The following is a 26538-nucleotide window of genomic DNA, read 5'->3' as shown; positions in this document are numbered from 1 at the left end:
AAGAATTCTTAATTGTAAAGATATATTTGATGCCAAGTCTATTTTATTACAGACCTAATGTATATCTGTACATCATATATATACATACACACATATGCACATACACACATATAATGTACATACATATATAATATATATTTTGTACTATATATTATACATACACACATATGTGTATATATTACATATATACTCATATAATATATATATATATGCATATATATATTAGCTTACTTTTTTTTTATTATTTTGGCCACCACTCAAGATGTAATTTTAAAGAAGTGAGATTAACCCAAAGAATGCATGGTACATATTCATGTGGAAAGACACAAAGAGTTCATAGTTAACATAGAAGGGTGACCATGGCAACACGTGAACTTAGACTATTTTCTAATTTATTCTTTTCTCTCATTCATGAAGCCCTCCCTCCACCATCTATTAGCTTACTGTGAGACTGCCCATGTCCATCTTCACAGACATTGATATTCTATTGTATTCTGACAGAAATTGTTCAAATTTCACATTATGTGTTCTCAGAATTACCAAGAGAACTAGCTATGAATATAGTGGTTGTAACATAATTCCTTCACGAGGAGATAGAAAGCTAGTAATTGTCTATGTAATCTTGTTCTGAGAGGAAGCATGTTTTTCTAGGAAAACAATTTTCTCTTTATAAGGCTGCCATCATTTTGGTACATGGAAAACTGATTCATGGTCACTTTTTATTATTTTGCCATCAGCCTAATGTGTGGGTGTGCACTTCAGTATAGGAAAGCAAGTTTCTCTCTTTTAATTCTTTTTTAGCTTTTATTGAAACTAAACAAAATGTTATGTGGTTCAAACAAAATATTATCCATATCCAGGACAGGGCAGATTAAAATTGCCCAGTCGTGAGTGGGAAGTATGAACTGGGGTAGAGTTATGCCCTTTGGTCAGTCCACTGGACATGCATAAAGCATTTCTATTGAGTTAGCACAGCACAATGTGGAAAAAGCAGCAATGAAATATAAAGATCTCTAGATTAGGGACACAAAGCTCTTCAGCACCAGCCCTGCTGTTAGCAAGCTATCTTAATGAACTTCTGCCAGTCTAAACCTCCCTCATCTGTGCCGCTAGAAGACTGAACCAGGTGTCTCTCAGCTTAAATAGTTAAAGGAACTATTAGCTGTATGTAAATCACAAAAATTTGGCACAACATTCATTGTGTGCTGCAAAATAAGATGTTTACTGAAGAAAACTCTAGCAGCATGTCACATATTTTTAAAAAACCTTAAATATTTTACAGAAATCTTACGGGCTGGAGGGTACAGCTCAGCTGCAGTCTTTGTATGTGTGAGGCTCTGGGTTCGATCCCCAGCATGAGGAATAATGAAGTTTAAAGGACTTCAAAGAAAATCGCAATATAAATGCAAAATATATAATTATCTTGTTCTAAGCAATTTCGGTGCTGCACTCCATTTCAAATAGGCAGTGCTATTTCATACATTCATTCGGTATGCATTCATTGCCCATTATGTGAATAGGCAGTGAGTTGAGTGTGAATAGAGAATTTGACAATAAGAATGTCTACTACTGTCTTCCCAAATATAAAAGGTAATTCATTCTTAAGGATGTATTCTTCTCAAAGAACCTTATTGATTATGTGAAATACTACATTAAGGATAGAGATGGTGCTGCGAATGGGCAATTTAATACCAACTGAAATATGGAATAGCACTCTGATTTAAAAATAATATATTTTCTTTCAGCAGAATGGTTTTGCTGCCATTGCTGTTTGTCCAACTTGAGCAGACTTTTTAGTTCATACAGTATTAAGTCTTTTCTTTCCCAATGACCAGTATCTCCTAAATGTGCCAAGATGGTTCCACTGCCCAGAAGGAAGCCGTCATCAATGCCTGAATGTTTAGTTTTCTTGAAAGATGGGGTCAGGAGAGGCAAAGCATATGAAGATGCCAAAGCAGGATTTGAGAATTTAGAAGGGGTTCGTGAAGTGCCCGTCCACTCTAGTTTTAGACCCAACTCTCTTAGCTGTTAGACTATCAAGTCTTTGGGTTCTTACTCATTATTCAGACTGGTAGACCTCCCCAGCTCAACCCACAGCTGCATAGACACCCACGACACCCCCAAACATGGAGCTCACACCCACTCACTTTCTTCTCTTGATAGGGCAATCCTCATGGACCCACCCAATGGTTGACTGGCCTTCCAAGGCCATCATCATCACCCACCCCCGGCACCATGTTCCAGGAACTGGCCTCTCCCCCAGTAGTCCCCGCCCCTCATTCGCAGAGCACCCAATGGGAGGAGCCGAGGCCGCGGTGGGCGGGGACTAAGGCGGGCCCATTTAAAGAAAGGCTGAGGGCGAAAGGAGGCAAGAGAAGAAAGAGAAGCCAGGGGAGGGGGTGGGCGCCGTCCAATGACAAAGCCCCGGGGTGGGCGCCCGCCGCCGCCGCCATCTTTAGCCCGGCCACAGGACATCCAGCGCGTCCTCCGCCCCGAGGGGGAGGGGCGGTAAGGCGAGAAAAGTAGCGAGCGGCGCAGGGCGGAAGGCGCCAGCACAAGCGAGCGCCGCTGAGCCCGACGCGGACGGGGACGGCGAGCGGCCCCGAGCGGCCTCCGATGCGACGCGGCGTGAAGAGGCGGCGGCGCCGGCCCCGGGCCGCCTGGGGCGGCGGCTACGGAGCGGAAGGAGGGGCCGGGCTGGAGGCACTGGAGGAGAAGGTGGTGTACTCGCGATCGCAACTGTCGCTGGCCGGCAGCACGGAGGCGCTGGGCGACGCCTTCAAGCTCTTCATGCCCAGCAGCACGGAGTTCATGAGCTCGGAAGCGGAGCTCTGGAGCTTCCTCTGCAGCCTCAAGCACCAGTTCTCTCCGCACATCCTGCGCAGCAAGGACGTCTACGGCTACTCCTCGTGCCGGGCACTGGTGCCCGAACCCCCGGCGCCCGACAGCCGCCCTGCACGCCGGCCGCGCCCGCGCGCAACGCCCAGGAGGAGGCGCCGTGGAGCTCGGGCTGCCGCGGGCCCCAGCAGGCCGCGCCCCGCCGCTGCCGAGGAGCCGGGGCCTCCGGTGTCCTGCTTCGGGGGCCGCACCCTGGAGGAGATCTGGAGGGCGGCCACCCCGACGCTGACCAGCTTCCCGACCATCCGCGTCGGCGACGACGTGTGGGGCGAGCGCAGCCTGGCGGTGGCGCGGCGTAGGGCGCGCCAAGTGCTGCGAGTGGACCTGGACCCGGTGGTGAGGCTGCGCCGCTTCCCGGTGCCCCGGGTGTGATGCGCGCCGCGGCGCCTCCTGCCGGCCGCCGCCCGAGGAAGCTTCCGCGCGCTGGAACGGACTAATGTCAGTCGAATGTTTACAGAACCGGCCCCCTTTGGTGCACTTTATGCGCGAACAAGGCCCCTGCATGCCGTGCGGCGCCGCGGTCCGGGAGCAGGACCGGACCTGGACAGGTGCGGCCCCCACACCTGCGGCCAGACGGGACTGCCGGACCCGCGACAGAAGTCCCTTTGCTTCCCAACCCGGATGGAGACGTGAGGGACACGTGCATTTTCTCCCTGTCGGACTCTACCTCACCGGTCTGGAAGTCCTCCGATGACTTTTACACATTTTTTTCTCCAAAGGAATTTGTTTTCGTGCTTGTGTGATAAAGCCAGAATTTTACTTGTTCCTTATTCCCCTTCTGTTTTCTTTTGGACTGTCATCCCCACTTTCTGGACAGAAGATCGACTATGTTTCCTGGTGAAGTGCTGGTGTACGCTCAGGGTATTCTGAAGCCCACTCGTTTTCTAATTTTTACTGGATTCCAAAGCTTTGATTAAGGTTGTCTTTTAAGAGTTTCAAGCTTATGACTGTTAATGTAAGGATTTGTATGGCTTTGAATTTCATGAGCTCAGTGATTACCAAGAGATGCAAAGTACAACTTAAAAAAAAAGGTTAAGGTGTTTATTATAAAGTTTTATATTGAAATTTAATATTTATATTTACTGAGCTCCTAAGTAAAATGCTAGAATATTCTTTAAAAGTTTTGTTTAAGAAAAGTTGACTTACTCTATTCATCTTAACTGAATAAAATTGAAGTGTTTGAACCACATGGCTTGTGATAAAAATTGAATAAATTTTGAAGAATATGTTGGCTATAAGAATGACTGGAATCCAGTTGGAGGTGTTTGACCTCGCGTCCTGGTCTAACATAAAATTCAGGATTGTTAATGGGAAGAGAATTAAGGTGGAAATTGCTTAGGAGAGATCAGTATGTGTGGACATTGTGAATAAACAGATAAACAGAATACCCTTTAGAATTCCCAGAACTCTGAATGGTCTATAGGGTGGGGCAGGGGCATTTCTTGGTACCATATAACTGGTCAAAGTTGTTTGGCAGAAAAGTAGATCTTCATTCTTTGTTGTTGGTTAACAAGAAATGCCTAAACTAATACTCATTGTATTTCTGAAAAAAAAAATGACAATTGGTTGATGTTTTGTCCTATGAGTTTTCTTTTTCTCTTCTTTCCATTCATAATTGTGTTTGCAATCTTTGATAGCTGAAGGCCACAGGAATCAAAACATCGAGCCACACAGTACTGACCCTTCTTGTACACTTTTGTAATAGCGTGTATACCATATGGCCCAGAGTGGCGTTCTTGATTATCCAAGTGCCTTTGGTCATTGGTGGCAGCAAGACTTGGTGGTTTTTTTTAGCCAGTGGTGCCACAGCCAGCTTTTTCTGCAATACCTAAAGGGTCAAATAGTGTTTTTTCTACCACTGTTATTTCAGATTTTAGTGTTCTGCCATGGGATATTCCTACAGGGCTGGAACTTGATAAGCCCTCAACGCTAAGGTGTATCTCTGCTCGGCAGTTAGTTTCTGAGAAGAATGAGAGTTGCAGTTTTGACTCTTGTGTTCCTAGAATTCAATGGCATAGCTTTCTGAATTAAGTATTTTAAGGTTTTAATAGTTTATGAAAAGAGTTGACTTTAATGTTAGTGTTTTTGTTTTGTAAAACACACACACACACATATATATATATACATACATATATACATATATATATACATACGTATATGACTTTATGCCAGTTTCCCACAAGCCTCAGTCTTCTATTCACCACTCAATGACAATTCATAGTTACAAATACTGTTATTTGAGTACATGGAAAGTGGGTCAACATGAGAGGAAGAGTTAGAGTTGTGTCATGGGAAGCTGAGACATCTTGGTTATTAGCTTCCATTGCCAAATGTATTTCAGAGACATGGGATTTTCTTCCCAAAACATATATTGTTAACTTTTATAGCTAACTAGCGCCTGAAGAAAATGCGTTTGTACCACTTCACGTGTATATAGTTTTATAACAAATCCAATGGCCATATTAGAATGTAATTTCAACATGGGATTTATCTAGATACTTCCCAGAGGATTCTGAAATTAGACATGGCTGAGGCTAAAATTTACCTCAGCCCACAATGGACAGGTAACCAGTTACACCATGCATTTATTTTTACTAAGATTTTTGACATTTGTTTCTCTCATGCCTTGGTACCTTAGTGGAGTTGATGGTATGCATAAATACTTCTTTGGCTTATTGATCTGACTGACTAAAGTTTGGGTTTGGTTTCCCATGCTGAGTTTGATACAGCTCAAAAATATAACCTTTATTTTGCCAAGTTTTTCGGCAGCAAAACCTGTGTCGCAACTTTGAACATATGGAGACACATCTAATGTAGCTGATGAGTCTATTATAAGAAAGTGGAATTTTCCCTTTGGACAGGATGTGGAAAGAAACTTGACATTGTGGCCTTTAAGATGAAGCATCTGGATTTTGTACTAGAAAGATACTCTAGCTTCGTTTGTTAAAGATGCCCCATTTGGTATTTTGCCCTCTCTCATCTCTCATGGCACAAGTAGAGAGGTCATCTGGGAGGGAATTCATCACCTTGCTAAGCTTTTTTTAGTTCTTGACTTTTGAGTTCCTACTTGTGGTGACTGGCACCTCAAGGTAACCTTGGGAGACTCCTGATGTCATCTACATCCTCCTCCCCATCACCCAGCAACTTACTTTTACTTTGCTAAGCCGAGGACCTGGCGATAGCCGAGGGCAAGCTTCCGTGTTGATAGTGCAGTGTTGCTGTTGTGGTGCCTATTTATTTTGTCTGATCCAGTATTCAATGGACAAGTGTAACTTAAGCTGGGAGCTCACACCTATTGATTTGCCATGTGTACATAATACTACTATTTTTCAGAAAACTTTATAAAAATAACTTTTAAGATATTTGAATACAAAAAAATTTCACAATTTTGATCTTAAAGGTTTTTGTTCTTTTAAGGGTTGTTATGGTATTCTTTAAATCGGTGATTTTTAATGAACATACATAACATTTCCTTTATTGGTGTGTTCAGCTATTTTTTGATAAACTGTTATGTCTTAAGTGCATTAGAATGCAATTCTTTGTAATGGAACTGAAGTGTTTCCCTGGACAGTTTAATGTGCATATGAATGAGATTTACAATTTGGTTGTGTGTTGCTTTTTAACTTATTAACTGTAAATAAATTTTAAGCATATAGTGTCTGGCTTTTCTAATGATACTGAAAGTCCTCGAAATGAGACTATGTTTGCATGTGAATCAGAAACCATCTTCATTTAAAATTTTGCAAACTTGAGCTGCAGATCTCAAGATTTGTATCGTGTTTGGTCTTGTGACTTGTCAGTTCCTTAGTCTCTTCAAACCAAACCCAATTTGCCTGCAATAACCTTAAAAGGGTGCGTGCTTTCAAAGTCGGGCTTCTGAGTCCTGGCCCCTAAATACCATTGGGGTGATGATAAAAGGGCTAAGTTCTCTTTCCTTCATATAGTGAGAGAATGCGTCATAAGTGGCAGCAACGCAGACTTGGCGGAACAAGGCCAGGGGAGGATTCTCATTGTAGTCTATAGGACGGGAATGGAGTATCAGCAACCTGCGGCAAGGGCAGATCCACATCCTGTGTGGACTGCATTACTTCACCCAAACACCTATAGGTGCGTGAAGGGAATGGCCTGGGAGAGAATTGCTATATCCAGTTTCATGTCCTTCGAGCACTAGGGCTCTAGGTAAAAAAGCTTTGTGCCTTGGCATCCTCTAATATCAAATGTGCTTCATAAGGGAGTGAACTACGGTAAAGGTTGAAAAGGATGTTAATTCTGGACACATGGGAAGTGCTTAATAAATGTTATTAATTGGAAGTATGAAGGCTGGCTATGGCATAGAGTAATGAGAATTTCTCTCACCGGTTCGGCATGGCCACAGAAAGCAGATTATGGTCTAGAAAGTTAAAAGACAATTTAAGGGGAAGTCATTAATGGGGAAAATAAAAATGACATAAACTTATGCTTTTATGCTTCCTGCAAGTCTTAGGGCAAGAATTGGGTTTGTTAGAGATTTCAGTGTTAGAAATTTTTTTTGAGGTTGTGTCTTTGACAATATCTCTGAAAGATTTAAAATGTGCCATTATGTATTTTAAAGGTTCTGAGAATTTACAGACTGTAAAGTTACTGATCCAAAACCTTTACGTTTTGCATTAAATCTTCACTTGGAGTAATTTCAGCAGATTGCTCTAGACTTTAGAGTTCTCAGCCTACCTAATGTTGTGGTCCTTCAACAGTCCTTCATGTTGTGGGGACCCCCAACCATAAAATTATTTGATTGCTACTTCATAACTTATTTTGCTACTGTTGTGAATTGTAATGTAAATACCTGACTTGCAGGATGTCTGATAGGCGACCCCTGTGAGAGGATTATTCGACTTCTAGAGTGGGTGAGACCCACAGATTGAGAACTACTGCTCTACAGCATTTTCACCCATGACCACAGAGTCAAAACGGAGTTGGTGTCTGTGAGGTATATACAAAATCTCTCATATTTCAGGCATTGGCACCCTTTGTTTTAGATGTTGGATATAAAGACAATGGATTGGCTCTGATTCTTCTCAACACAAAGAATTCCTGAAATGGTAAACAAATCAAAACTGCAGTATCTAAAGCCAACACAAAAGTACTTCCTAGCAAAGGGCATGCAAGCATGCTCAACCTAAAAACAACGTGGGAACAGAAGTCACAGAGGCTGACTGCTCGACATCACTGCTCCCGTGTGTCCTGGTAAAGGCTTTGAGACATGAATACAATAGCATAGCAACCATGGGGTGTGAAGCTGATGACTATAATGACCCAAATTCAGATTAGCCGAGCAAAGTTGGATAAATATATTACCAGATAAGTATGTTTCCTTCTGAAAGTGTCAATAGAGAAGGTAAATTCATTGATCTAAGTAGTGGAGTTAAATATGTAAATACATTTTAAAACAATGTTTATGTAGCCTAGACTGGCATCAAATTTGCTCTGTTGCCGGGGCTGGCTTTGATTTTCGGATCTTCCTTTCTCTGGCTCTGAAATGGCTTGATTACCGACATGTGCCACCACGCCCAGTTCAAGCATATATCCTCTCAATGTTTTAGAATTAGAAAAAAATCAAAACCAGGCAGGATGGTTTTTGATCTTGTCTCATAGGTTCAAACAAGCATAGAAGAAAAATAGATGTATTTAAGAATATATTTTTAGAAATATAGAATTTTTCAATGCATTTTAATGAATTCATTGTAAAAATAATTGTGAAGCTCATGCGCCAAGAAAGTATGAGTGTCCCAAAGTGGCTCCTAATGTCCCTTTAAGTCACTGTCTTGGTTCCACTCTGATATTTTGTAGTCATCTATGACAGAGTGGAGACCGTCTCTGGAGGAACTGAAGAACTCCACCTGAGATACAGATTCTAGAAAGCAAGGGTCAAGGGCTAAGATGGCAGGAGAGGGAGGCCTTGGATAAGTGAAATGTCTCAGTCTGGTCAAAGCTGGCTGAGAAATGAAAAGCTCTGTCTTGGACTGGGCTGGCTAAATGGGAGTGGGGGTAATGGGAAATGTGCTCTCAGGATCCCACAAGAATAGAATGTAAAGAACTCTAAAGCAGATTCATTCTTCTTCCTCAGTAGTAGGTATTGGGAGTGGTGTTTACTTTTGTCTGCCCGCATCACTTCTCTATGTCAAGGACTGTTACACTGTGATTGCATTCCTATATATCTACATGTTTGCTGGATGGCTTATGTGTCAGTTTGATGCAAGGTAGAGACATCAGAGAGGAAGGAGCCTCGGTGAAGAAAATGCCTCTAGGAGATTCAGCTGTAAGGTGAATTTATTTTCTCAGTGATTAATGGGGAGGGCCCAGCTCATTGTGGGTCGTGCCATCTCTGGGATGGTGGTCATGGGTTCTGTGACTAAGCAGGCTTAGCAACCCATGGGAAGCAGGCTAGTAAGCAGCACTCCTCAGTAGTCTCTGTATCAGGTATTGACTCTAGGTTCCAACCCTGATTGAGTTCCTGTCCTGATTTCCTCCAATGACGGTCTATGATCTGACGGTCCTAAATCCTGAGGAAATAAATCCTTTCCTCCCCTAATTGCTTTTTGGTCATGGTGTTTGTTGGAACTATCGAAACTCTAAGGTGACTCCTTTTATCTTTGCATCAGACAATGTTGGTGTTTGGCATGGAGTGGCACAGAACAAATATATCAAGGTTATGGAGTTCATAGAGACTTGCAGCATTATTTTCCAAACTTATTTTTTTTTTCTGTTTGTGGTTTCAGTTTGTGTGTAACAGCAATGACAGTAGAACCATATATATATATGTATGTGTGTGTGTGTGTGTGTGCGCGTGTGTATGTGTGTGTGTGTGTATACACACACACACACACCAAAATCTTACCAAGTAAGCCATTGATGGACTCAGCACCACGTGTCTGAAGGCTTTGCTGTCTCTTCTGACTGTACTTCTGACTGTACTTCTGACTGTACTTCTGACTGTACTTGCAATTTCTTCATTGTTTTACCTCTGTGTCTCAGCAAAAGGCAGTGTGGTGTAGAACGTATAGCCAAGCCGCCTAGCTTCGATAGCCTTCCTCCCTCTCCTTCTAGCACTGACCTTTGGATGAGAAGCTCACCACTGCCATTCCTCAGTTTATTCAGCTATAAAAACAGGCATAACATATCTCTGTCACAGAGCCCTTGTGAGAATTAAGTCAAGTGTCATATGTCCAATAGAGTAGTGCCTGGGACCTGGTTAGCTTCAGTCAATACACATCAGTTTTTATTAGTGGTAAATGTAAAAAAAATAAATAAATCTACAGTCTCAGTTTGCTTACCTGTTTGTTTGTTTTTTTTTTATATTGGGAGGTGTTGAAAATGAAAACATCTGCAGTTCATAAAATGTCAAGGAGAGTTCACTCTTATTGGACAGTGGGATCAAAATCACTGTGACTGCTAGAAGGATATTGTGGATTTGTGAGGAATGATGACCAACACTGAGAAGAAAGTGATAAATGACCAGAAATCCGTGAGAATGAGAAACCAAGTAATGTATATTTAAACCATGCACCAAGTACAATTGTAGTGACCTTTGCCTACTCCCAAGTCCCCTTTCAAGGCAGTCTCATGTAATCCAGGCTAGCCTTGGTCTTGCTATGTAGCTGTGATGACTTCGGGCTCCAGATCTTCTTCACCTTCTGAGTACTGGGATTACAGGCACCACATGTCCAGGTTACTTTTTTTTTTTTCTTTGAAGTAAAACTCAAGCATGTGTCAGGCATGGGAGATAAAATAACAAAGTTCCTGGATGACTGTAAAGCTCTCTGAAATAAATTCTAACACACACACACACACACACACACACACACACACACACACCACACACACACACACTTTGAACAGGCTGCCATTTTGGCCTGTGAAAAGTTGTGTATCAAGATAAAGCCATTTGAATATCTGCCTTATGTTAAGCAACAATCTTGTAAGCCAGTGTGTTGGCTAATTTTTATATTAACTTGATATAAACTAGAATGATCATGAGAGAGGAGGGAGCTTCATTTGACAAAATGTATCCATAAGATCTAGCTGTAGACGGGTCTTATAGAGGGCATTTTCTTCATTTATGATTGATAGGGGGAGGGCCAAGAACATTGTGAGTATGACCAAACACTGGGCTGCTAGTCCTGGGTTTTATAAAAAAGGAGGCCGAGCAAGCCATGGGAAGTGTCCTAGTTAGGGTTCCTATTGCCGCAGTGAAACATCATGACCAAAACAACTTGGGGAGGAAAGGGTTTATTTTGCCTACTGTTTCACATCACTGTTCACCTCTGAGGGAAGTCAGGACAGGAACACAAAAAGGGCAAGAACAGAGAAAGAGCTGGTGCCGAAGGTATGGAGGGATTTTACTAATGGTTTGCTCCTCAAGGCTTACTCAGCTTGCTTTCTTATAGAACCCAGGCCAACCAGCCCAGGGATGGCACCACCTACAGTGTGCTGGACCCTCCCACATCACTCACTAACTACGAAGATGCTCTACAGGCTTGTCTAAGGCTGGATCTTATGGAAACACTTTCTTAATTGAGGCTCCCTGCTCTCCAATCACCCTGGGTTATATTGAGTTGTAGTTGATAAAGCAGTACCCCTCCATGGCCTCTGCATGAGCTCCTGCTTCCAGGTTCCTGCCTTGTTTGAGTTCCTGTCCCAACTTTGCTCTGTGATGGATAGTTACATGGAGATGTAAGCAAAATAAATCCTTCCCTTCCTAGTTTGCTTTTTGCTATGGAATTTCATCACAGTAGTAAAGATCCTAACTAAGAAATTTGTACCAGGGTTGTGGGCTATTGATGACATAGACAGACCCAACTCTCTGGTTTTGGGAGGACTGTGGTGGCATTTCAACTTTGGAGTGGAAAGACTTTGAATGCTCAGGGCTCAGGGCTGTTCTGTAGGAGCTTGGAAGATAAAAATATTAAGAACAGTTCAGAAGATGGAAGCCTGGCTTATAAAGTTTCAGAGGGAAGCAAAAGTTCTGCCAAGCTATTTGTGTGAAGAATATGTGGTGTTTGGTCAGTTGGAGCTGAAGAGTCAGCTGTGATTAACAAGAGAACAGAACCACTAAAACCATTGCTGGGCCACTGGCTGCTGGTCAGCTGGGGCTGAAGAACCAGTTGTGATTAAGAAGAGTCCATCCCCATTGAGGTGAAGCCTTCTGGGAAGTGTTTCCTCAGGGTCAGCCCACAGAATCTGTGTTCCAGAGGTGGCAAAGTTTGTACCTTGTGCTGATGGCCTATTAATTAGTGCAAGAGTCACTCAGGTGGTACTGATTTAAAAGACATGAAGGGGTCATAGAGAGCAGCTGAGGCTTGGCATTTTGTGGCAGGGCTGAAGTTCACAAAGAAAGCCCCAAAGAGGCGAATGGTAAAAATGTAACCCAGTTGCAATAGAGGATCTGGGCATTTGGAGACACCAGTACCATGGACCAGGGATAAGCACAGCAGCAACCCTGGTGTGGAGCCAGCCTAAGCCTAGGAGACAAGCTGAGTGGGTTGCAGAGGGTAAACCAGAGACCCAGACCCTTCGGAGGAGCCCAAAAGACTAAGTGAATCTCAGGTATTGGACACTGTTGGAGTTTGGGTTGGTTTTGTTCAAATTGTGACTATGTCCTGGTTCATCTCTCTTAAGTAAGAAAGAAACTTTTTTTTTTCCACAGAACCACACAGATGACAGATTTTGACTATTTTAAAGAGTTCTTGGACTTTTAAGTGTTTGAAAAAAAACTTTTAAAGGTTGTGGAACTTTGAAAATTTGGAATGTTTTATATTGTGATTAATGTGTAATCTTGAGGATGAACAAGAAATGAGAAATTATGACTGAATGGTGATGTGTTTGTGTCAAGTTGACAAGGGTTCAATTGTGCTGGCTAGTTTTTAATGCTAACTTGACTCTCAATAGAATCATCTATTGTGGATGTGGAGTGAACCACAATTAAGAAAAAGCCTCTACAAAATCTGACTCTAGGCACACCTCTAGGGAATTTTCTTAGTTATTGATGGAGGAGGGCCCAGCCCATTGTGGGTAGGGCCAGCATGGGCTAGTGGTCCTAGGTTCTATAAGAAAGTAGCCTGAGCAAGCCATTAGGAGCAAGCCAGTAAGCAGCACTCCTTTATGGCTGTCCCATGGCCTCTGGAGGCCGTTCCTTCCCTGTTTGAGCTCCTGGCCTGGCTTCTTACAGTGATAACTGGGTTACTTAAAAGATAAGCCGGGCAGTGGTGGCTCATGCCTGTAATCCCAGCACTTGGGAGGCAGACACAGGCAGATTTCGGAGTTTGAGGCCAGCCTGGTCTACAGAGTGAGTTCCAGGATAGCCAGGGCTATACAGAGAAACCCTGTCTCGGAAAAAAAAAAAAAAAATAAAACCCAAACAAACAAACAAACAAACAAAAAACCAAAAAAAAAAAAATAAGATAAGCAAAATAATTTCCCAATTCACTTTTGGCCATGGTGTTTTATCATAGCATGTAAAAGAAAACAAACAAAAAACCCTAAGATAACAGCTGGCCATTACTCATATTTAATAGATGAACTTAAGAACCATGTGAGATATCATATAGAGCTTGAATCTGAAGCCATGATTTGCTTACCCAAGATTCTCCACTCATCTCTGTTACATTTTTAGGGAAAGTGAAATTATTTCTAGAGCTGTATACAGTAAAATCCAAAGTGGAATTTAAAAATATCAAATAAGTAAACAGAGGAGAGGGGGAGGCAGAGGAAAATTAGACGGAGGAAGAGAAGGAGAAGAAAAAGAGAAGGAAAAGAAGAAGGAAGAGCAACAACTGTGGACCTGTGCATTTCTTTTCTGTGCTATGTGCTTTAGGTGTTCTTTAGCAGCTGTTGTTGAGTCTACTCATGAACAAAATCAAGAATGCCTTTGTTCCTATAACATTTAGTTTGGAGGGTCCTAGAGCACTGGTCTTATGGCTAAAGCCCTTCATAACCACCCAGGAACTGCCCCACACTGCTTGGTCTTGGTGGCTTTAACAACTTTCATATACTGAGGCCATTGCTCTCTAGGAACAACAGTCCTTCAGGCTCCTCCTCTCACACATTGGCAGCTTAGTTGGGTTGCTTGGATCTTACCCTGAAGGTAAGCATCCTTTCCACTGTTTCAGTACAGAATAGGAGGCCTCTATTTTGCCAGTGCTAATCTTCTAAACAACCGCATCCCATCTTTAGTGCATGTCTTGACTGTAATTGTCTGTTTCCTGGTACTCATTTTCTCTCCAGACTAGACATTTTTCTATTTCTTTTTGCCATCTTGCTCTTTTTCATTATAAACTTGCATAAGAGATACTAGTAATAACTATTCAAGAGACTCAGTGTTAAGATGTTTTAGGTTTTTCTCTGCCAAAGAGATTAGTTCATTACATTTTAGTTAGCTTCAGGCAAACTCATGGGCAGGTGACCACTGGATTCTTTGCCAAAATATCACAGGATGGCCTCTCGCCGAGGTACTGTTGTAGTTCTTGCTTTCTTCTGAAGCCTCTTAAGCTGGGCCTTCACCCTCCACAATCCACTCTAGTAGGAGTCTACAACTTCTAGTGCATTCTTACAAAACCAAACCTCAACACAGTCAGGTTCTTGGCAGAAATAGCTCCTCTATTTTATTCCAATTCGTGGGTCAGTTACTTTTCTGTTCTTGTGATAAAATACCATAACCAATAGCAACTTAGAGTCAGAAGCATTTCTTTGGTTTATGATTCCAAAAGGATGAGAGTCCATTCTGGTAGGTAGGCATGGCGACAAGGGGTGGGCATTCTGGCAGGAGAAGGCAGCTGAAGGATCACATCTCTGTCCCCATAGGAAGCAAACAGAGAGAACTGGAAATGGGGTGAGGTCACAAACTCTGGAAGCAACCTCCAGTGATACAATTCCTCAGTAAACTTTCACACCAGAGAGGCCAACAATGTAATAGTTGTTCAACCCACAAAACTGTCTTAGCAATTCCAATCCAGTTGCTAAAGACCTGGAGGATTCCTTGACATTGCTGGTCTTCAGCTTACACTGCTAAGCCAAAGAAGCCATATTTAATAACAGTGCAGGAATGCTGCATCAACAAAACAGATGAACTTCCCAGCAAGAGTGAAAGCAAGCAAGGAAAAGGAAAACTTCTTTCTTATATGTCTTTTTTTTGGGCGGGGGGGAGGTGCCTTTCTCTTTCAAACTATCACAGAGGACAACCTTTAAGAGTCTCTCCTTCTGCTTTGTAAGTGGGTTCTGGGGATTTAACTCAGATTGTTGGTTTTACATGGAAAGTGTTTGGGAGTGGAACAATTCCACCGGCCTCTCTCTTTTAATTGTAGATAAGGTAGAATCTAAGGCCCAGGGATGTGGAGAGTTGTGGTGAAAGGGATCAGAGATGTGCCTATCATCTTGGTAAATCATGATTGTAACTTTTACACCAAATCTAGTTGACTCCTGAGTTGTGCTTTTAAAACAAAACTCACTAAATAAAAACCTCATCAAAATGTCCAAAGGATTAGGTTATACTGAGTAGCTTTTCACTGAAATGTGTGGTTGAAGGGCAAATTAATTGGCTGACTACCTAAACTCAGGAGCAGAAGACTGTCTGTAGGTCTTTCTGTTTTGTGTGAAACTTGATGGTTCTTTGAGAGTCTGACTTGATGAGAGTCTCAAGATCTGTGGTGGAGGAAGCTGCTTCCAGCTGCTTCCATAATCACACATGAACTCTGATGCTTCATATGGCTCTACTTGAATTTAAAAGCATCCTTCTAGGATCCTGACATGTCTGACTCTGAGCAACCTCTATAAGCAAGTTCACCTAGCCACTCCCTCTCACTGTCATTTTCCAGAGAGAGTCCATCATTTCCAGTGTTTTCTGCTGATCCAGTTTCCTGGGATGGCTTAGCCTTCCTTATAATTCCATGGTTAATGGTAATCAAACCTGAGGTAGGGTTCTCAGACAGTTGCTGTGGGGGGAGGAGGGTGAGATGTAAGAGGCTAGGGTGGCTTGCAAGAACGGGACTACCAGATGCTAGCACTGCAAATGGACAAAAAGGGCACTCTACCTACAGTTTGGCTTCAGACTGCCCTTACTAAATATGTTTGCAGAGCCTCCTTTAGTCTCTGAGAGGAGGTGCTTATCTCAGTCAAGCAGAGCAGCATGCCTAGCAGAGAGCAGCCACACCCCACAAGGCATTACAGGCTCCAAAGGATGGCCTTGGCTTTGTTCCAAACCTGACAGTTGGCTAGCAAGGACTTGTATGTCATTAGGGTGCTAGTGACATCTTGGGTAGGTCCTTTGGTGGAAAGTCCACCAATTGTCTACGAGAAATATTCCTATAGGAAGGGAGAGGGAGAGAGGCAGAGGTGGAATCACGATGGAGGGATGTGATAATTATTTTGACTGTCTACTGAAAATGCATTTTCCTTTAAAGATGCTTCTTAAGTAAAGGAATCATAATATAAGAAAATTAGAAAGTGACACAATGTATTTTGTTTAAAACTCCCACGTATATTTCTTTCCTGTCAGAAGTTGGCTTTATTGTTTGGAAAGGTGTGCTGGAATATTCGGGATCATTTGGAATAGAGTTTTCACTGGAATGATTCTGAGTCATTTCACAAATTGAGCATTCTTGGGGGGAGAAACCAGATAAGCACATTTGAATGTGTTACCTCTTCCAAGACAGAGTAGAGTAGCCCGGGGAATCCAGGGTTGAAACATGAGCTCAGCTCAGCTCTGCTGCCAGTGAGCTCAGCTAGAGGTTTGTGCAGACCAACTGGGCCTACATTCTGAAGGGAATGGTGGAGTTAGAGTTCTATATGAATCTGAACAGTCATAGTCCTTGCCTTACACGAGTCATCACAAGCAGTGAGGGCCCGTGAAGACACAAATGGAGGAAAGCAAAGTGTAACAAAACATGTGTGTGGTCATCTCCACAATCAAGATGGCGACCAGCCCATCTACCACCCAGGAAGTTTCCTCCCATTCCTGCACAGTTGGTCTTCACTTTACCTCCAATCCCAGTCTCTGGTTGCAGCTGTTCACTTGGGCAGCTCTATGCATTAGAGCATGAGGATTTTAAGGAACCTCCATGCTGATTTCCATAGGTGTTATACAAGTTGCCATTCTGGTCAACCGTAAACAATGGTCTCTCTCCCACAACCATTTGTCGTCATCATCATCTCCTTTCTTCTTTCTGTTTTGTTTTTGTGTGTGTTTTGTGTGTGTGTGTGTGTATTGTGTATGTGTGGCTTATTATCATCATTATTATTATCATTATTATACTGTTATTATTATTACTTATTCACTTTACATCCCACTCACTATCCCCCTCCCAGTCACCTCCTCCCACAGTTCTTCCCCCTCCCCTTCTTCTCTGAGGTAGAGGCCCTCTCAGCATCCCCCAACCCTTGTACATCAAGTCTCTGTGGTGCTAGGTGCATCCTCTTCCACTGAGCCCAGACAAGGCAGCCCACCTAGAAGAACATATCCCAAGTACAGGAAACAGCTTTTGGGAAGGCCTCCACTCCAGTTGTTCAGGACCCATATGAAGACCAAACTGCACTTATGCTACATATGCACTGGGAGGCCTAAGTCCAGCCTGTGTATGTTCTTTGGTTGGTGGCTTGGTCTCTGAGAGCCCCAAGGGTCCAGGTTAGTTGACTATTGGTTTTCCTGTAGAGTTCCTATTCCTTTAGGCACTGCAATCCCTCCTCCTGTTCTTCCATAAGAGCCCCTAAGCTCCATCCACTGGCTGTGGGTGTGTGCATCTGAATCAGCTGCTGGGTGGACCTCTCAGAGGACAGCAATGTCTCTTTGAGGTCCTTTAACTGGCTGGCCCCAGCTGGGCAATATGAAAGATGAAGTGAGAACTCATCCTTTGATTGGGAGGGCAATGTACCATAGGCAACAATACTTGGATAAGACACCAACCCCTAATCCGGAAATATTCAGCCCTCAGAGATCTTTTAAAAAGCTTTAGAGGAGGGTGGGGTGAGCCAGGCAGCTCTGGAAGGGTTTCAATCTGGAGATTTTGTTCCTCCATCTGCCTCTTATGACTATTTTATTCTGCCTTTTAAGTGATATTCAAGCATCCTGGCCTGTGCCTTCCTTCTTGTTAGCTTCTTTGGGTCTGTGGAGAATAGCATGGTTATCCTATAATTTTTTGCTAATATCCACTTATAAGAGTACATACCATGCATGTCCTTTTGGGTCTGGGTTACCTCACTCAGGATGATATTCTTAAGATACATCCATTTGCCTGCAAAATTCATAATGTCTTTGTTTTTAATAGATGAGTAGTATTCCATTGTGTAGATGAACCATATTTTTAAATCCATTCTTCAGTTGAGGGATATCTAGGTTGTCTCCCATTTCTGGGTATTACAAACAAAGCTGCTATGAACATAGTTGAGCAACTGTTTTTATGGGATGGTAGAGCATCTTTTGGGTATGTACCCAGGAGTGGTATAGCTGGGTCTTGAGGTAGAACTATTCCCAGTTTTCTGAGAAACTGCCAAATTGATTTCCATTCGTCAATTCCTGACATTATTTCTTATGCTATGTGTCTTGTTCAGAAAGTGCCTAGGCTAGAATCTCAAAATGTTTTCCTCTAGTACTTTGTGTTTCAGATTTTAAATTCAGATTTTTAACCCCTTTGAATAGATTTTGTGCAGAGTAAGAGGTACGAGTCCACTTTCATTCTTCTACATGTGGGAATCCGGTGTTCTAGGATCCATTTGTTAAAGAGATACTGTTTTCCTCCAGAGTGGGTTTCAACACTTTCGTCAAAAGTAGATGGCTGTAAATGTCTGGGTTAATTTCCAGGTCCTCTATTCTGACCATCAGAACCATTGGTGTTCATGCTAGGATCATGCTCTGTTACAGTATACGTTGTGTTGCATGGCGGTAGCAGGGCGCCTCCAGCCCTGCTCTCTTAGCTAAGGGTTGTTTTGTCTGTTGGGAATCTTAGGCTTTCATATGATTTTCATGATTTTTTTCTAGTTCCACAAAGAATGAAAGAATGATTTTGTTTTTCAGTTTATTTATTTTTAATTTAATGGCTTATATGTTTAAATATTCTTTTTAGATTAGAGTATTTTTAGACTTATAGAAAATAAAGACATCATGAGGGTTTTCGTATACTCAGTGTCCAGCCTTCCCTACCATCAGCATGTTACATTGGCCACAGCCAGTGAAGGCGTCCAGTGCCTTAGTGACTTCAGGGATATTTGATCACACCAAAGTCAAACTGATATTTTAGGATCACTTTTTGCTTCTATATCTTTGACACATTCTAATTTAATGTTTATCCATGATCTGAAATTAGATCTTCATCTTTCTGTACAGATGGTAGTCCTATTGCTGTCTGATGAACAGGAAAATATTGGGGAGGATTCTTACATGGGGACTTTACTTTTTTGCCTTCTACATTTTCCATACCATTACAATTAGCATGAGCTACAAATAGAACCTTTGCCTGAACAGATACAACATGATGGAGAAATTAGTGAACATAAGCGCAGTAGAGGCTGAAACTGAGAGAAACCATACTCTGGAGAACAATCATCAGGACACACCACCAGGAGTAACTGTGTCATCTGCTCTTTTCTGAGCTGCCCTGCAGTGTCTGAGGGGAATGACTCTAATGTAGTCCCTCTCTTCTATGAGGTCTGTAGTGACAGTTTCTGAATTTTGGTTTCCTTTAACAGAAATATTATAAGAATGTGATTTCATTTTAATTCCAGGTATAGGGATGTGGGGTTGCTTCATTCATGTTGTCCACAGCAGCTGACTATGATTTGCCTTGTGCTCTAGCAGAGGCATGGTTTTGCCAGCTGCAGATATCTTCTCTGATTATGTGACATTTGGAGTTCTGGGAACTTTTCAGAGGGCATATAAGGGCTAGATCTCCTAGGTGAGGTAGGTTGGGTTTGTTGATTGTTTAAGGGAGTTTGGTTGCAGTTTGAGTCAAGTTAAAAGAAGAAACAAAAGGAAAGAAATTAGATTCAAGCATTCTCTCTCTCTCTCTGTCTCTCTCTGTCTCTGTCTCTCTCTGTCTCTCTCTGTCTCTGTCTCTCTCTCTCTCTCTCTCTCTCTCTCTCTCTCTCTCTCTCTCTCTCCTTTTCTATCTAGTGATAGGGGATTAAACCATGGGGATAAAGGGTAGAAAAAGAACCCATAAAGTAGCAAAGACCAGCTAAAAGAGGTCAGATCCAGGAATTGAGAACCCTGCATTTTTTTCATATACATTTAATGGGAGGCATTAATTTCTTATGACAGGGGTAAAACAAACTATTCTACCCAGTCACACCAGCCATTTCTCATGTGATGAAGAGAGTAAAAACAATAAAGAAAAATTTATGTTAGTCCCAACTTTCTACAGTTTGGGTAAAATTAGAACTAAGACTCCTGATCACAGCATAGTCCTGATAACTGTGAATAAATTGCTAAGATCATGTGATAACATATGAATGTTTACTCAGTTTCGATTATACCATTAAGATTATTTAAACTCATAGAATAGACTTCTGTTCTTAGCACACAAATACGAATTGAGGTAAAGAGAAAGTTCTACCAGAAATTAATTTCTGAACACAAGTTAAGACTGTGTCTCTCAAACTTGACAGTAAATTTGGGAGAAGGCTCCCAAAGTGTGATTTTTCCATATTTGAATGCTCTAATTGAACCTGAATATTTCCCCAGAATGTCCACCAGCCCATGGCACCATTGACTGGTAACAGAACTTCAAAGAAGCAATCTCCAGTGAAATCATTGAGAGAATGTCCTTGAAAGGGATTTTGGGACCCCTCACCCCTTCTTCCTCTGCCTTTATTTCTGGGCTGCCATGAGTATTCCTCTGCTATGTGTTCCCACCATGATGTGCTGCCTCTTTCTGGGACCCAAGAAACAGCAGAGCCATAACAAAAGGCTGACTCAGACAATAAGGCAGTCTAGGTCATGGTTAGAGCCACGTGGTGAGGATCTACCAAACCTGGGGTTACAGATCATGTTCACGAGTAAACTTTGTAAGCTTGGCAGGTCATAAAACCTCCTCAAACTCCAGTCCCTTCTTCTGGAACAGGGAAAGGCTTTTACCAAGTAATGTAAACTCCCAATAGCATAGCTCTTCTCTTTGCTACCTGATATTCCCAGCACCACCAGTGTGGGATCTGGAGGCCTGTGTTTGGGTCTCAATTTCCAGGCTAATTGTTCACTTTGCCGCAAAGACCTTGTGTTTTATGTTGCCCTGACTCACCCCATCTGTTCAACTGTCTCTGTCTTCTTGTATGGTTTACCACCTCCTTGTTTAATATCCTTAATTGATTTTAGTGATAAACTATGAGTACCACCTGAGTAAGCATCAGCTATTAGCAATAAGAAGCTCCCCTGGGTAGCTAGGGTTTGCTAATGAAATAAGAGGAAGTGTTCTACCACTGCTCTCTATCTGCTGCATTCCACCAGTGCTTATTTTACTATTTTATTTTTTAACTTTGAAACATTCACCTCACAGCTAGTCCAGAAGCACCTGCAATAACACTGGGAAAACATTCATTTGTTTTTCTTTCAACTTTTAGCACTAGAGCATATTTTTAGCATTCTAGGGGGAAGTTTTCTTTCTTTTATTTTCTGGCTATTGTCTTCTAAACAGCCAATTAATTTTTAATAGATGCTATCTCTGGGATGTTGTACTTTTCCAGCATTAGTTAGGACTATTGTGCCAATATTACCTGTTAATTCTAGAGACAGTGGCAACAAGAGCTACTGAACTGAAACAGCTAGAAACACTTCAACTAAGACTCATGGAGCCCCTGCTGGAGGCAGCAAGCAAGGGATAGCGGGAGAAGCAAAAATTGGGCACAATTATGTCATGTGAGCCAGGTACAATTATTTAAAAACAAGCAAACAAACAATAAACACATTCTAACAATACAATAAAGCATGCTCTGTTTTGTAAAATGATGATGTATGTGATACAGTACAGTACATGTCCATCTTAGTTACTTCTCTACTGTTTGACAAAGCATCATGACCAATACAAGTTAGGGGAGAAAGAGTCTACTGGGGTCTGCTTTCTGGAGGGTGAGTCCATGACCATAATGGCATGGAGCTTGTAGCAGGTAGGCAGGCATGGTGCTGGAACACCTGGTCTACAAACACAAGGGAGGGAGGGAGGGAGGGAGGGAGAGAGAGAGAACTGGAAATGGTAGGGGTTCTTGAAACCTCAAAGCCTGCCCTCAGTGACACACCTTCACTACTAAAGAGGTACCTTCTAATCCTTCCAAAGAATTCTACCTACTGGAAACCAAACATTCAGGTATATGAACCTATGGTGACCATTCCCACTCAAATTACCACATTCCACTCTCTGGTCCTATAGGGTTGTTACCATATCATAATGCAGGGTACACTTAGTCCAGTTTCAGTCTCTGTAGTCATTCACAGTCTCAACACTGTTTCAAAGTCCAAAGTCTCTTCTGCGACTCAAAGCAATTCCTTAATTGTAATCCTCAGTAAAATCTAAATGCAAGATACATACTTCCAGCATAATACAGCACAGAATGTATATTATTCTAAAATGGAGGAAAGGGGCACAATGAGGAGATACCAGGGCAAAGCAAGGCCAAAATCCTGCAGGCCAAAAGCTTTATATCCAAGGACAAAGAATTTAAATGGTTCTTCCCTTTCAGCTTTGCTGACTACAATTCTCTCCCCCCCCCTCTCTTTCTCTCTCTCCTCCTCCCTCCCTTCTTCCCTCCCTCTACCTCTCTCTTTTGTTGGTTCCACTTCTTACATGCATCTCTCTCTGGAAGACATCCCATGCCTCTGGCATCTTCAACACCATCAGATCTCTAACACAATCTAGATTCATCTTCACAGCTACATAAAATCTCTTCCCCAGGCCTCTATGCAGGAACATTCACACCCTCTTTCCTCCTGTGTCCTTCATAACTCTGAAGCCAGAGCCGTGTGGCTGATGTTGCCAAGTTCTGTAGCCTGCTTGGGATGGAGCCTGCCCCCTCTTTAACTAAGATTTGGATAAGCTTTCCTTGGTAGTTGCTTTTTTTAGGTGGAGGAAATCTTTTGTGTCTTTTTCTTTTTTTTACAAGTTGCAGGATTAACTGGATCGGTCTGTTCCTGAGGGTCCCACTCCCTTTATTCTAGTTCTCCTTATCTCTTTCAGTACATCTTTATCTAACATTGAATTTCCTGGTGTTCTTTTTCTCCTCAAAGTTGCTATTTTGTATTTCATTTTACTCAGCTTTTGTTCTTCACTCTGGATCTGCATAAGAGAGATTGCTATAACCAAGTGGTACCATCAATGCCAGACCATCCTGAAATCTTCTCTGGCAATGAAGTTAGTCCCAAACCTTTAAATTCTTAGGGCAAGGGCAAAAGCAGCCATATTTTCTCCAAATATCACAAAAATTATCTCTAACCCAGTTGCTAATATTGTTTCTCTTTAAAACCTCTTGGACTGTGCCTTTCCTTGGTTCACATTTCTTTCAGCACAACCATCATCCAAGATCCTACTAGGAGGGCCCTGCTTGCAGTATTCAATTACTTTCCTAATCCAAAGTCTTAGTGTTTTCCACATTGCTCCCAAACCAGCATAGTCAGGCCTATCACAGCAATACCTCACTCACTGCTATCAACTTCTGTCCTAGTTATTTTTCTATTGCTGTGGCAAAGCACCATGACCACAGCAAGTTACTGAAGAGTTTATTGGTGCTTACAGTTGCAGTGAGTCCATGACCATCTTGGTGGCAGCATAGAAGCTGGCAGGTAGACATGGTCCTGGATCAGTAGATGAGAGCTTAAATCTGTTCCACAAGAGTGAGGACACACACACACACACACACACACACACACACACACACAGAGAGAGAGAGAGAGAGAGAGAGAGAGAGAGAGAGAGAGAGAGAGACAGAGAGATAGAGACAGAGACACAGACAGAAACATAGATAGAGACACAGAGGGACACAGAGATGGCGACAGATAGAGAGACACAAGCATAGAGACAGAGGCAGATATACAGAGACAGACACAGACAGACAAAAACAGACATTATATATATATATATATATATATATATATACATATATATATATATATGTATATATATATATATATATATATATATATATATATATATATATATATATATATATATATATATATGTGTGTGTGTGTGTGTGTGTGTGTGTGTGTGTGTGTGTGTGTATGTTCCTTATTGGTTTGCTCCAAGACTCACATTCAGCTACCCTTCCTTCTTACACAGCTTAGACCCACCTGTCTAGGGATGTTACTACCCACAGTGGGCTGGTTCCTTGTCAGTTAACAATCAAATAAATGCTCCCAAAACATGCCTACAGACAAATTTGATGAAGCAAATTTATCAACTGAGGATCCCTCTACCTTCATGTATCAAGTTCACAACCAAATTAGTCATTAGATATATTTTTCATTATATCTTTATTTTTAATGATAGAAACATTTCACAATTATAAAAACAGATTGAACCAATCATGGTGGTGCACGCCTTTAGTCCCAGCATTCTGGGAAGCAGTGTCAGGTGGATCTTTGTGAGTTCGAGGCCAACGTGGTCTACATGGTGAGTTCCAGGAGAGTCAGAGCTATGTAGAAACCCTGCTTCCAAAAAGAAGGGAAGAAAGGAAGAAGGAGAGAGAGAGAGAGAGAGAGAGAGAGAGAGAGAGAGAGAGAGAGAGAGAGAGAGAGAGAGAGAGAGGAGAGAGAGAGAATGAGTTTGGGGTCCATTGCAGTGTCCAGGAGAGGGAAAAGTAAAACGGAGGAGACTGGAGGCAGAAGTTGGGTTGGGTATCACAACAATGAGGACATTTTGCTGCTTGTTTGGTTGTTTAATTAATATACTGTGAAGCTAAAGTTGTCTTGTGGTCCATTTTATGAACTAATGTGTATTTTGGAGTCAGTATAACACCACCCAACTCAGACAGAGAATAGTTGGAGCACTGCCTCCTCATAATTCACACCTCCCACCTCATAGCCAAGCTCTCTTCCATCCAGGCCCTGAGTCACATCCACTGATCACCTTTCCACTTTTGACTTTTCTTTTATGTCCTAGTTTCATTCCTGTTGCTGTGATAGCACATTTTCACAAAGCAAGATACAGGAGAGTTTATTTTAGCTCACAATTTCATGTTATGATCTATCACTTCAGGGGAAGGAGCTTGAAGCAGTTAGTTGCATCAAATCCACAGTCAAGTGCAGAGAGAAATAACTGCATGCAAGCTTAGTGCGTTCTCCAATTAGAGTTGTCCTGAACCCCAAACTAGGGGATGCTGCTTAAAAGTGCCATCCACTTTAAGGCTGGATCTTCCCACATCAATTAAGGCAATCCAGACAATCCCCAAAGACATGTCTAATCCCTCATTAAGATTTTTATCCCACGTGATTCTAGTTGTGTCAAGTTGATCATCATAACAAGTACACATAATATCATAGAAAAGGAAGTTTGTTGTATTTTACATTTTGAGAGCAGATTTTTTTCTTCTTCACACAGCAAAATGACTTTGAAATACATCCACGTTACTCTTATATTAATCATTTCTTTCTTTCCAGTTTTCTTCTGAACCATTTTTTAATGTTTGAATTTATATAAATATTTGCATACAGGTTTTTGTGTGAGTATGAGTTTATATAAAGTATAACTTCTTTAGAGTTAATACTTCATAGTGACATGAATAAATCATCATATGTTTTTGCTTTATGCTATGTACATTTGTTATTATAGACAAACATCATAATGTTTTCAGGTTTCCAACTCATGGTTGCAGAAGTGTTCACAGGCTTCACATATGATAAAATACAAATGGTTTTGACTTATTGGCCATGAATGCACTACAAAAGTGTGTGGCTATTCATATAGAATTCAGTGTGAACCATAACTCCTATATTGTAAGGGGTACCACTTGTAGAGCATAAGGTATCTCTAGACAAATTGTTTTTGTGATTCAATAGACTATTGGATAGAATCAATAATGAAGCTCTTGTAAAGCACCTGTTTATGAACTGTCTAAAGCTAACCAGTTCCCAATGACTCTTCAGCTGCCTTCTGGTCTGTTATTGGGATTCCAACCATATGATTCAGACTTGTGTCCTTGGCTGACTCTCCCATCAACTCACATTTGTATAAATTAGAAATTTTACGCATTTAGTCAAGTTTAGCTGTCTAGACAGCATGGTGTTGAAGCTCATACAGGTCTAAACAAATGCTAAAAACAGAATTGTATTATTGCTCATCAATTATGTCTCTCCAGATTTAATCCTGTAGAAATGCAGAGTATAAAAATGGAAATAACATTTTGCAGATAATATTTTGGTTAAACATAATAAAGAGGAAGTTAGCTCTGCAGCAACACATGGCTTCCCTCTGACTATCTCAGCAGTGCCACTTATTGTCTGATAGTTTATATTATGGATGTATGATTAGCTATATCATCTTGTACCCATTAAAGATGGGATTGAAAGATGTTTTCTATGTAGTGATGGCAGAAGAAAACAAGAAAAACACCAGAAGAACAGAACTACCTTGGCTTTTATTTTAATACAAGCTCAAACATGTGTGGAAGGAGGGACACAGGGATACAGGGACACAAACATAC

The 26538-nt window shown here is 41.8% G+C and overlaps 1 protein-coding gene across 1 annotated transcript; it reads left to right on the top strand.

Annotated features, from left to right (window-relative positions):
* Positions 1–2525: 2525 nt before the first annotated feature.
* Positions 2526–3352, top strand: Ccdc71l (coiled-coil domain containing 71 like). Its single transcript, XM_052185975.1, has one exon. It carries the CDS (start codon positions 2617–2619, stop codon positions 3268–3270), a length of 654 nt encoding a protein of 217 aa, XP_052041935.1. The 5' UTR covers positions 2526–2616; the 3' UTR covers positions 3271–3352.
* Positions 3353–26538: the final 23186 nt, after the last annotated feature.

This window comes from Apodemus sylvaticus, chromosome 6 (genome assembly GCF_947179515.1).
Source record: "Apodemus sylvaticus chromosome 6, mApoSyl1.1, whole genome shotgun sequence".
Classification (NCBI taxonomy): domain Eukaryota; kingdom Metazoa; phylum Chordata; class Mammalia; order Rodentia; family Muridae; genus Apodemus; species Apodemus sylvaticus.
This window is presented reverse-complemented; position numbering and strand designations above follow the sequence as displayed.

Excerpts from the sequence above, each read along its gene's own strand:
- Ccdc71l (XM_052185975.1), top strand. The coding sequence starts at position 2,617 with ATGCGACGCGGCGTGAAGAGGCGGCGGCGCCGGCCCCGGGCCGCCTGG.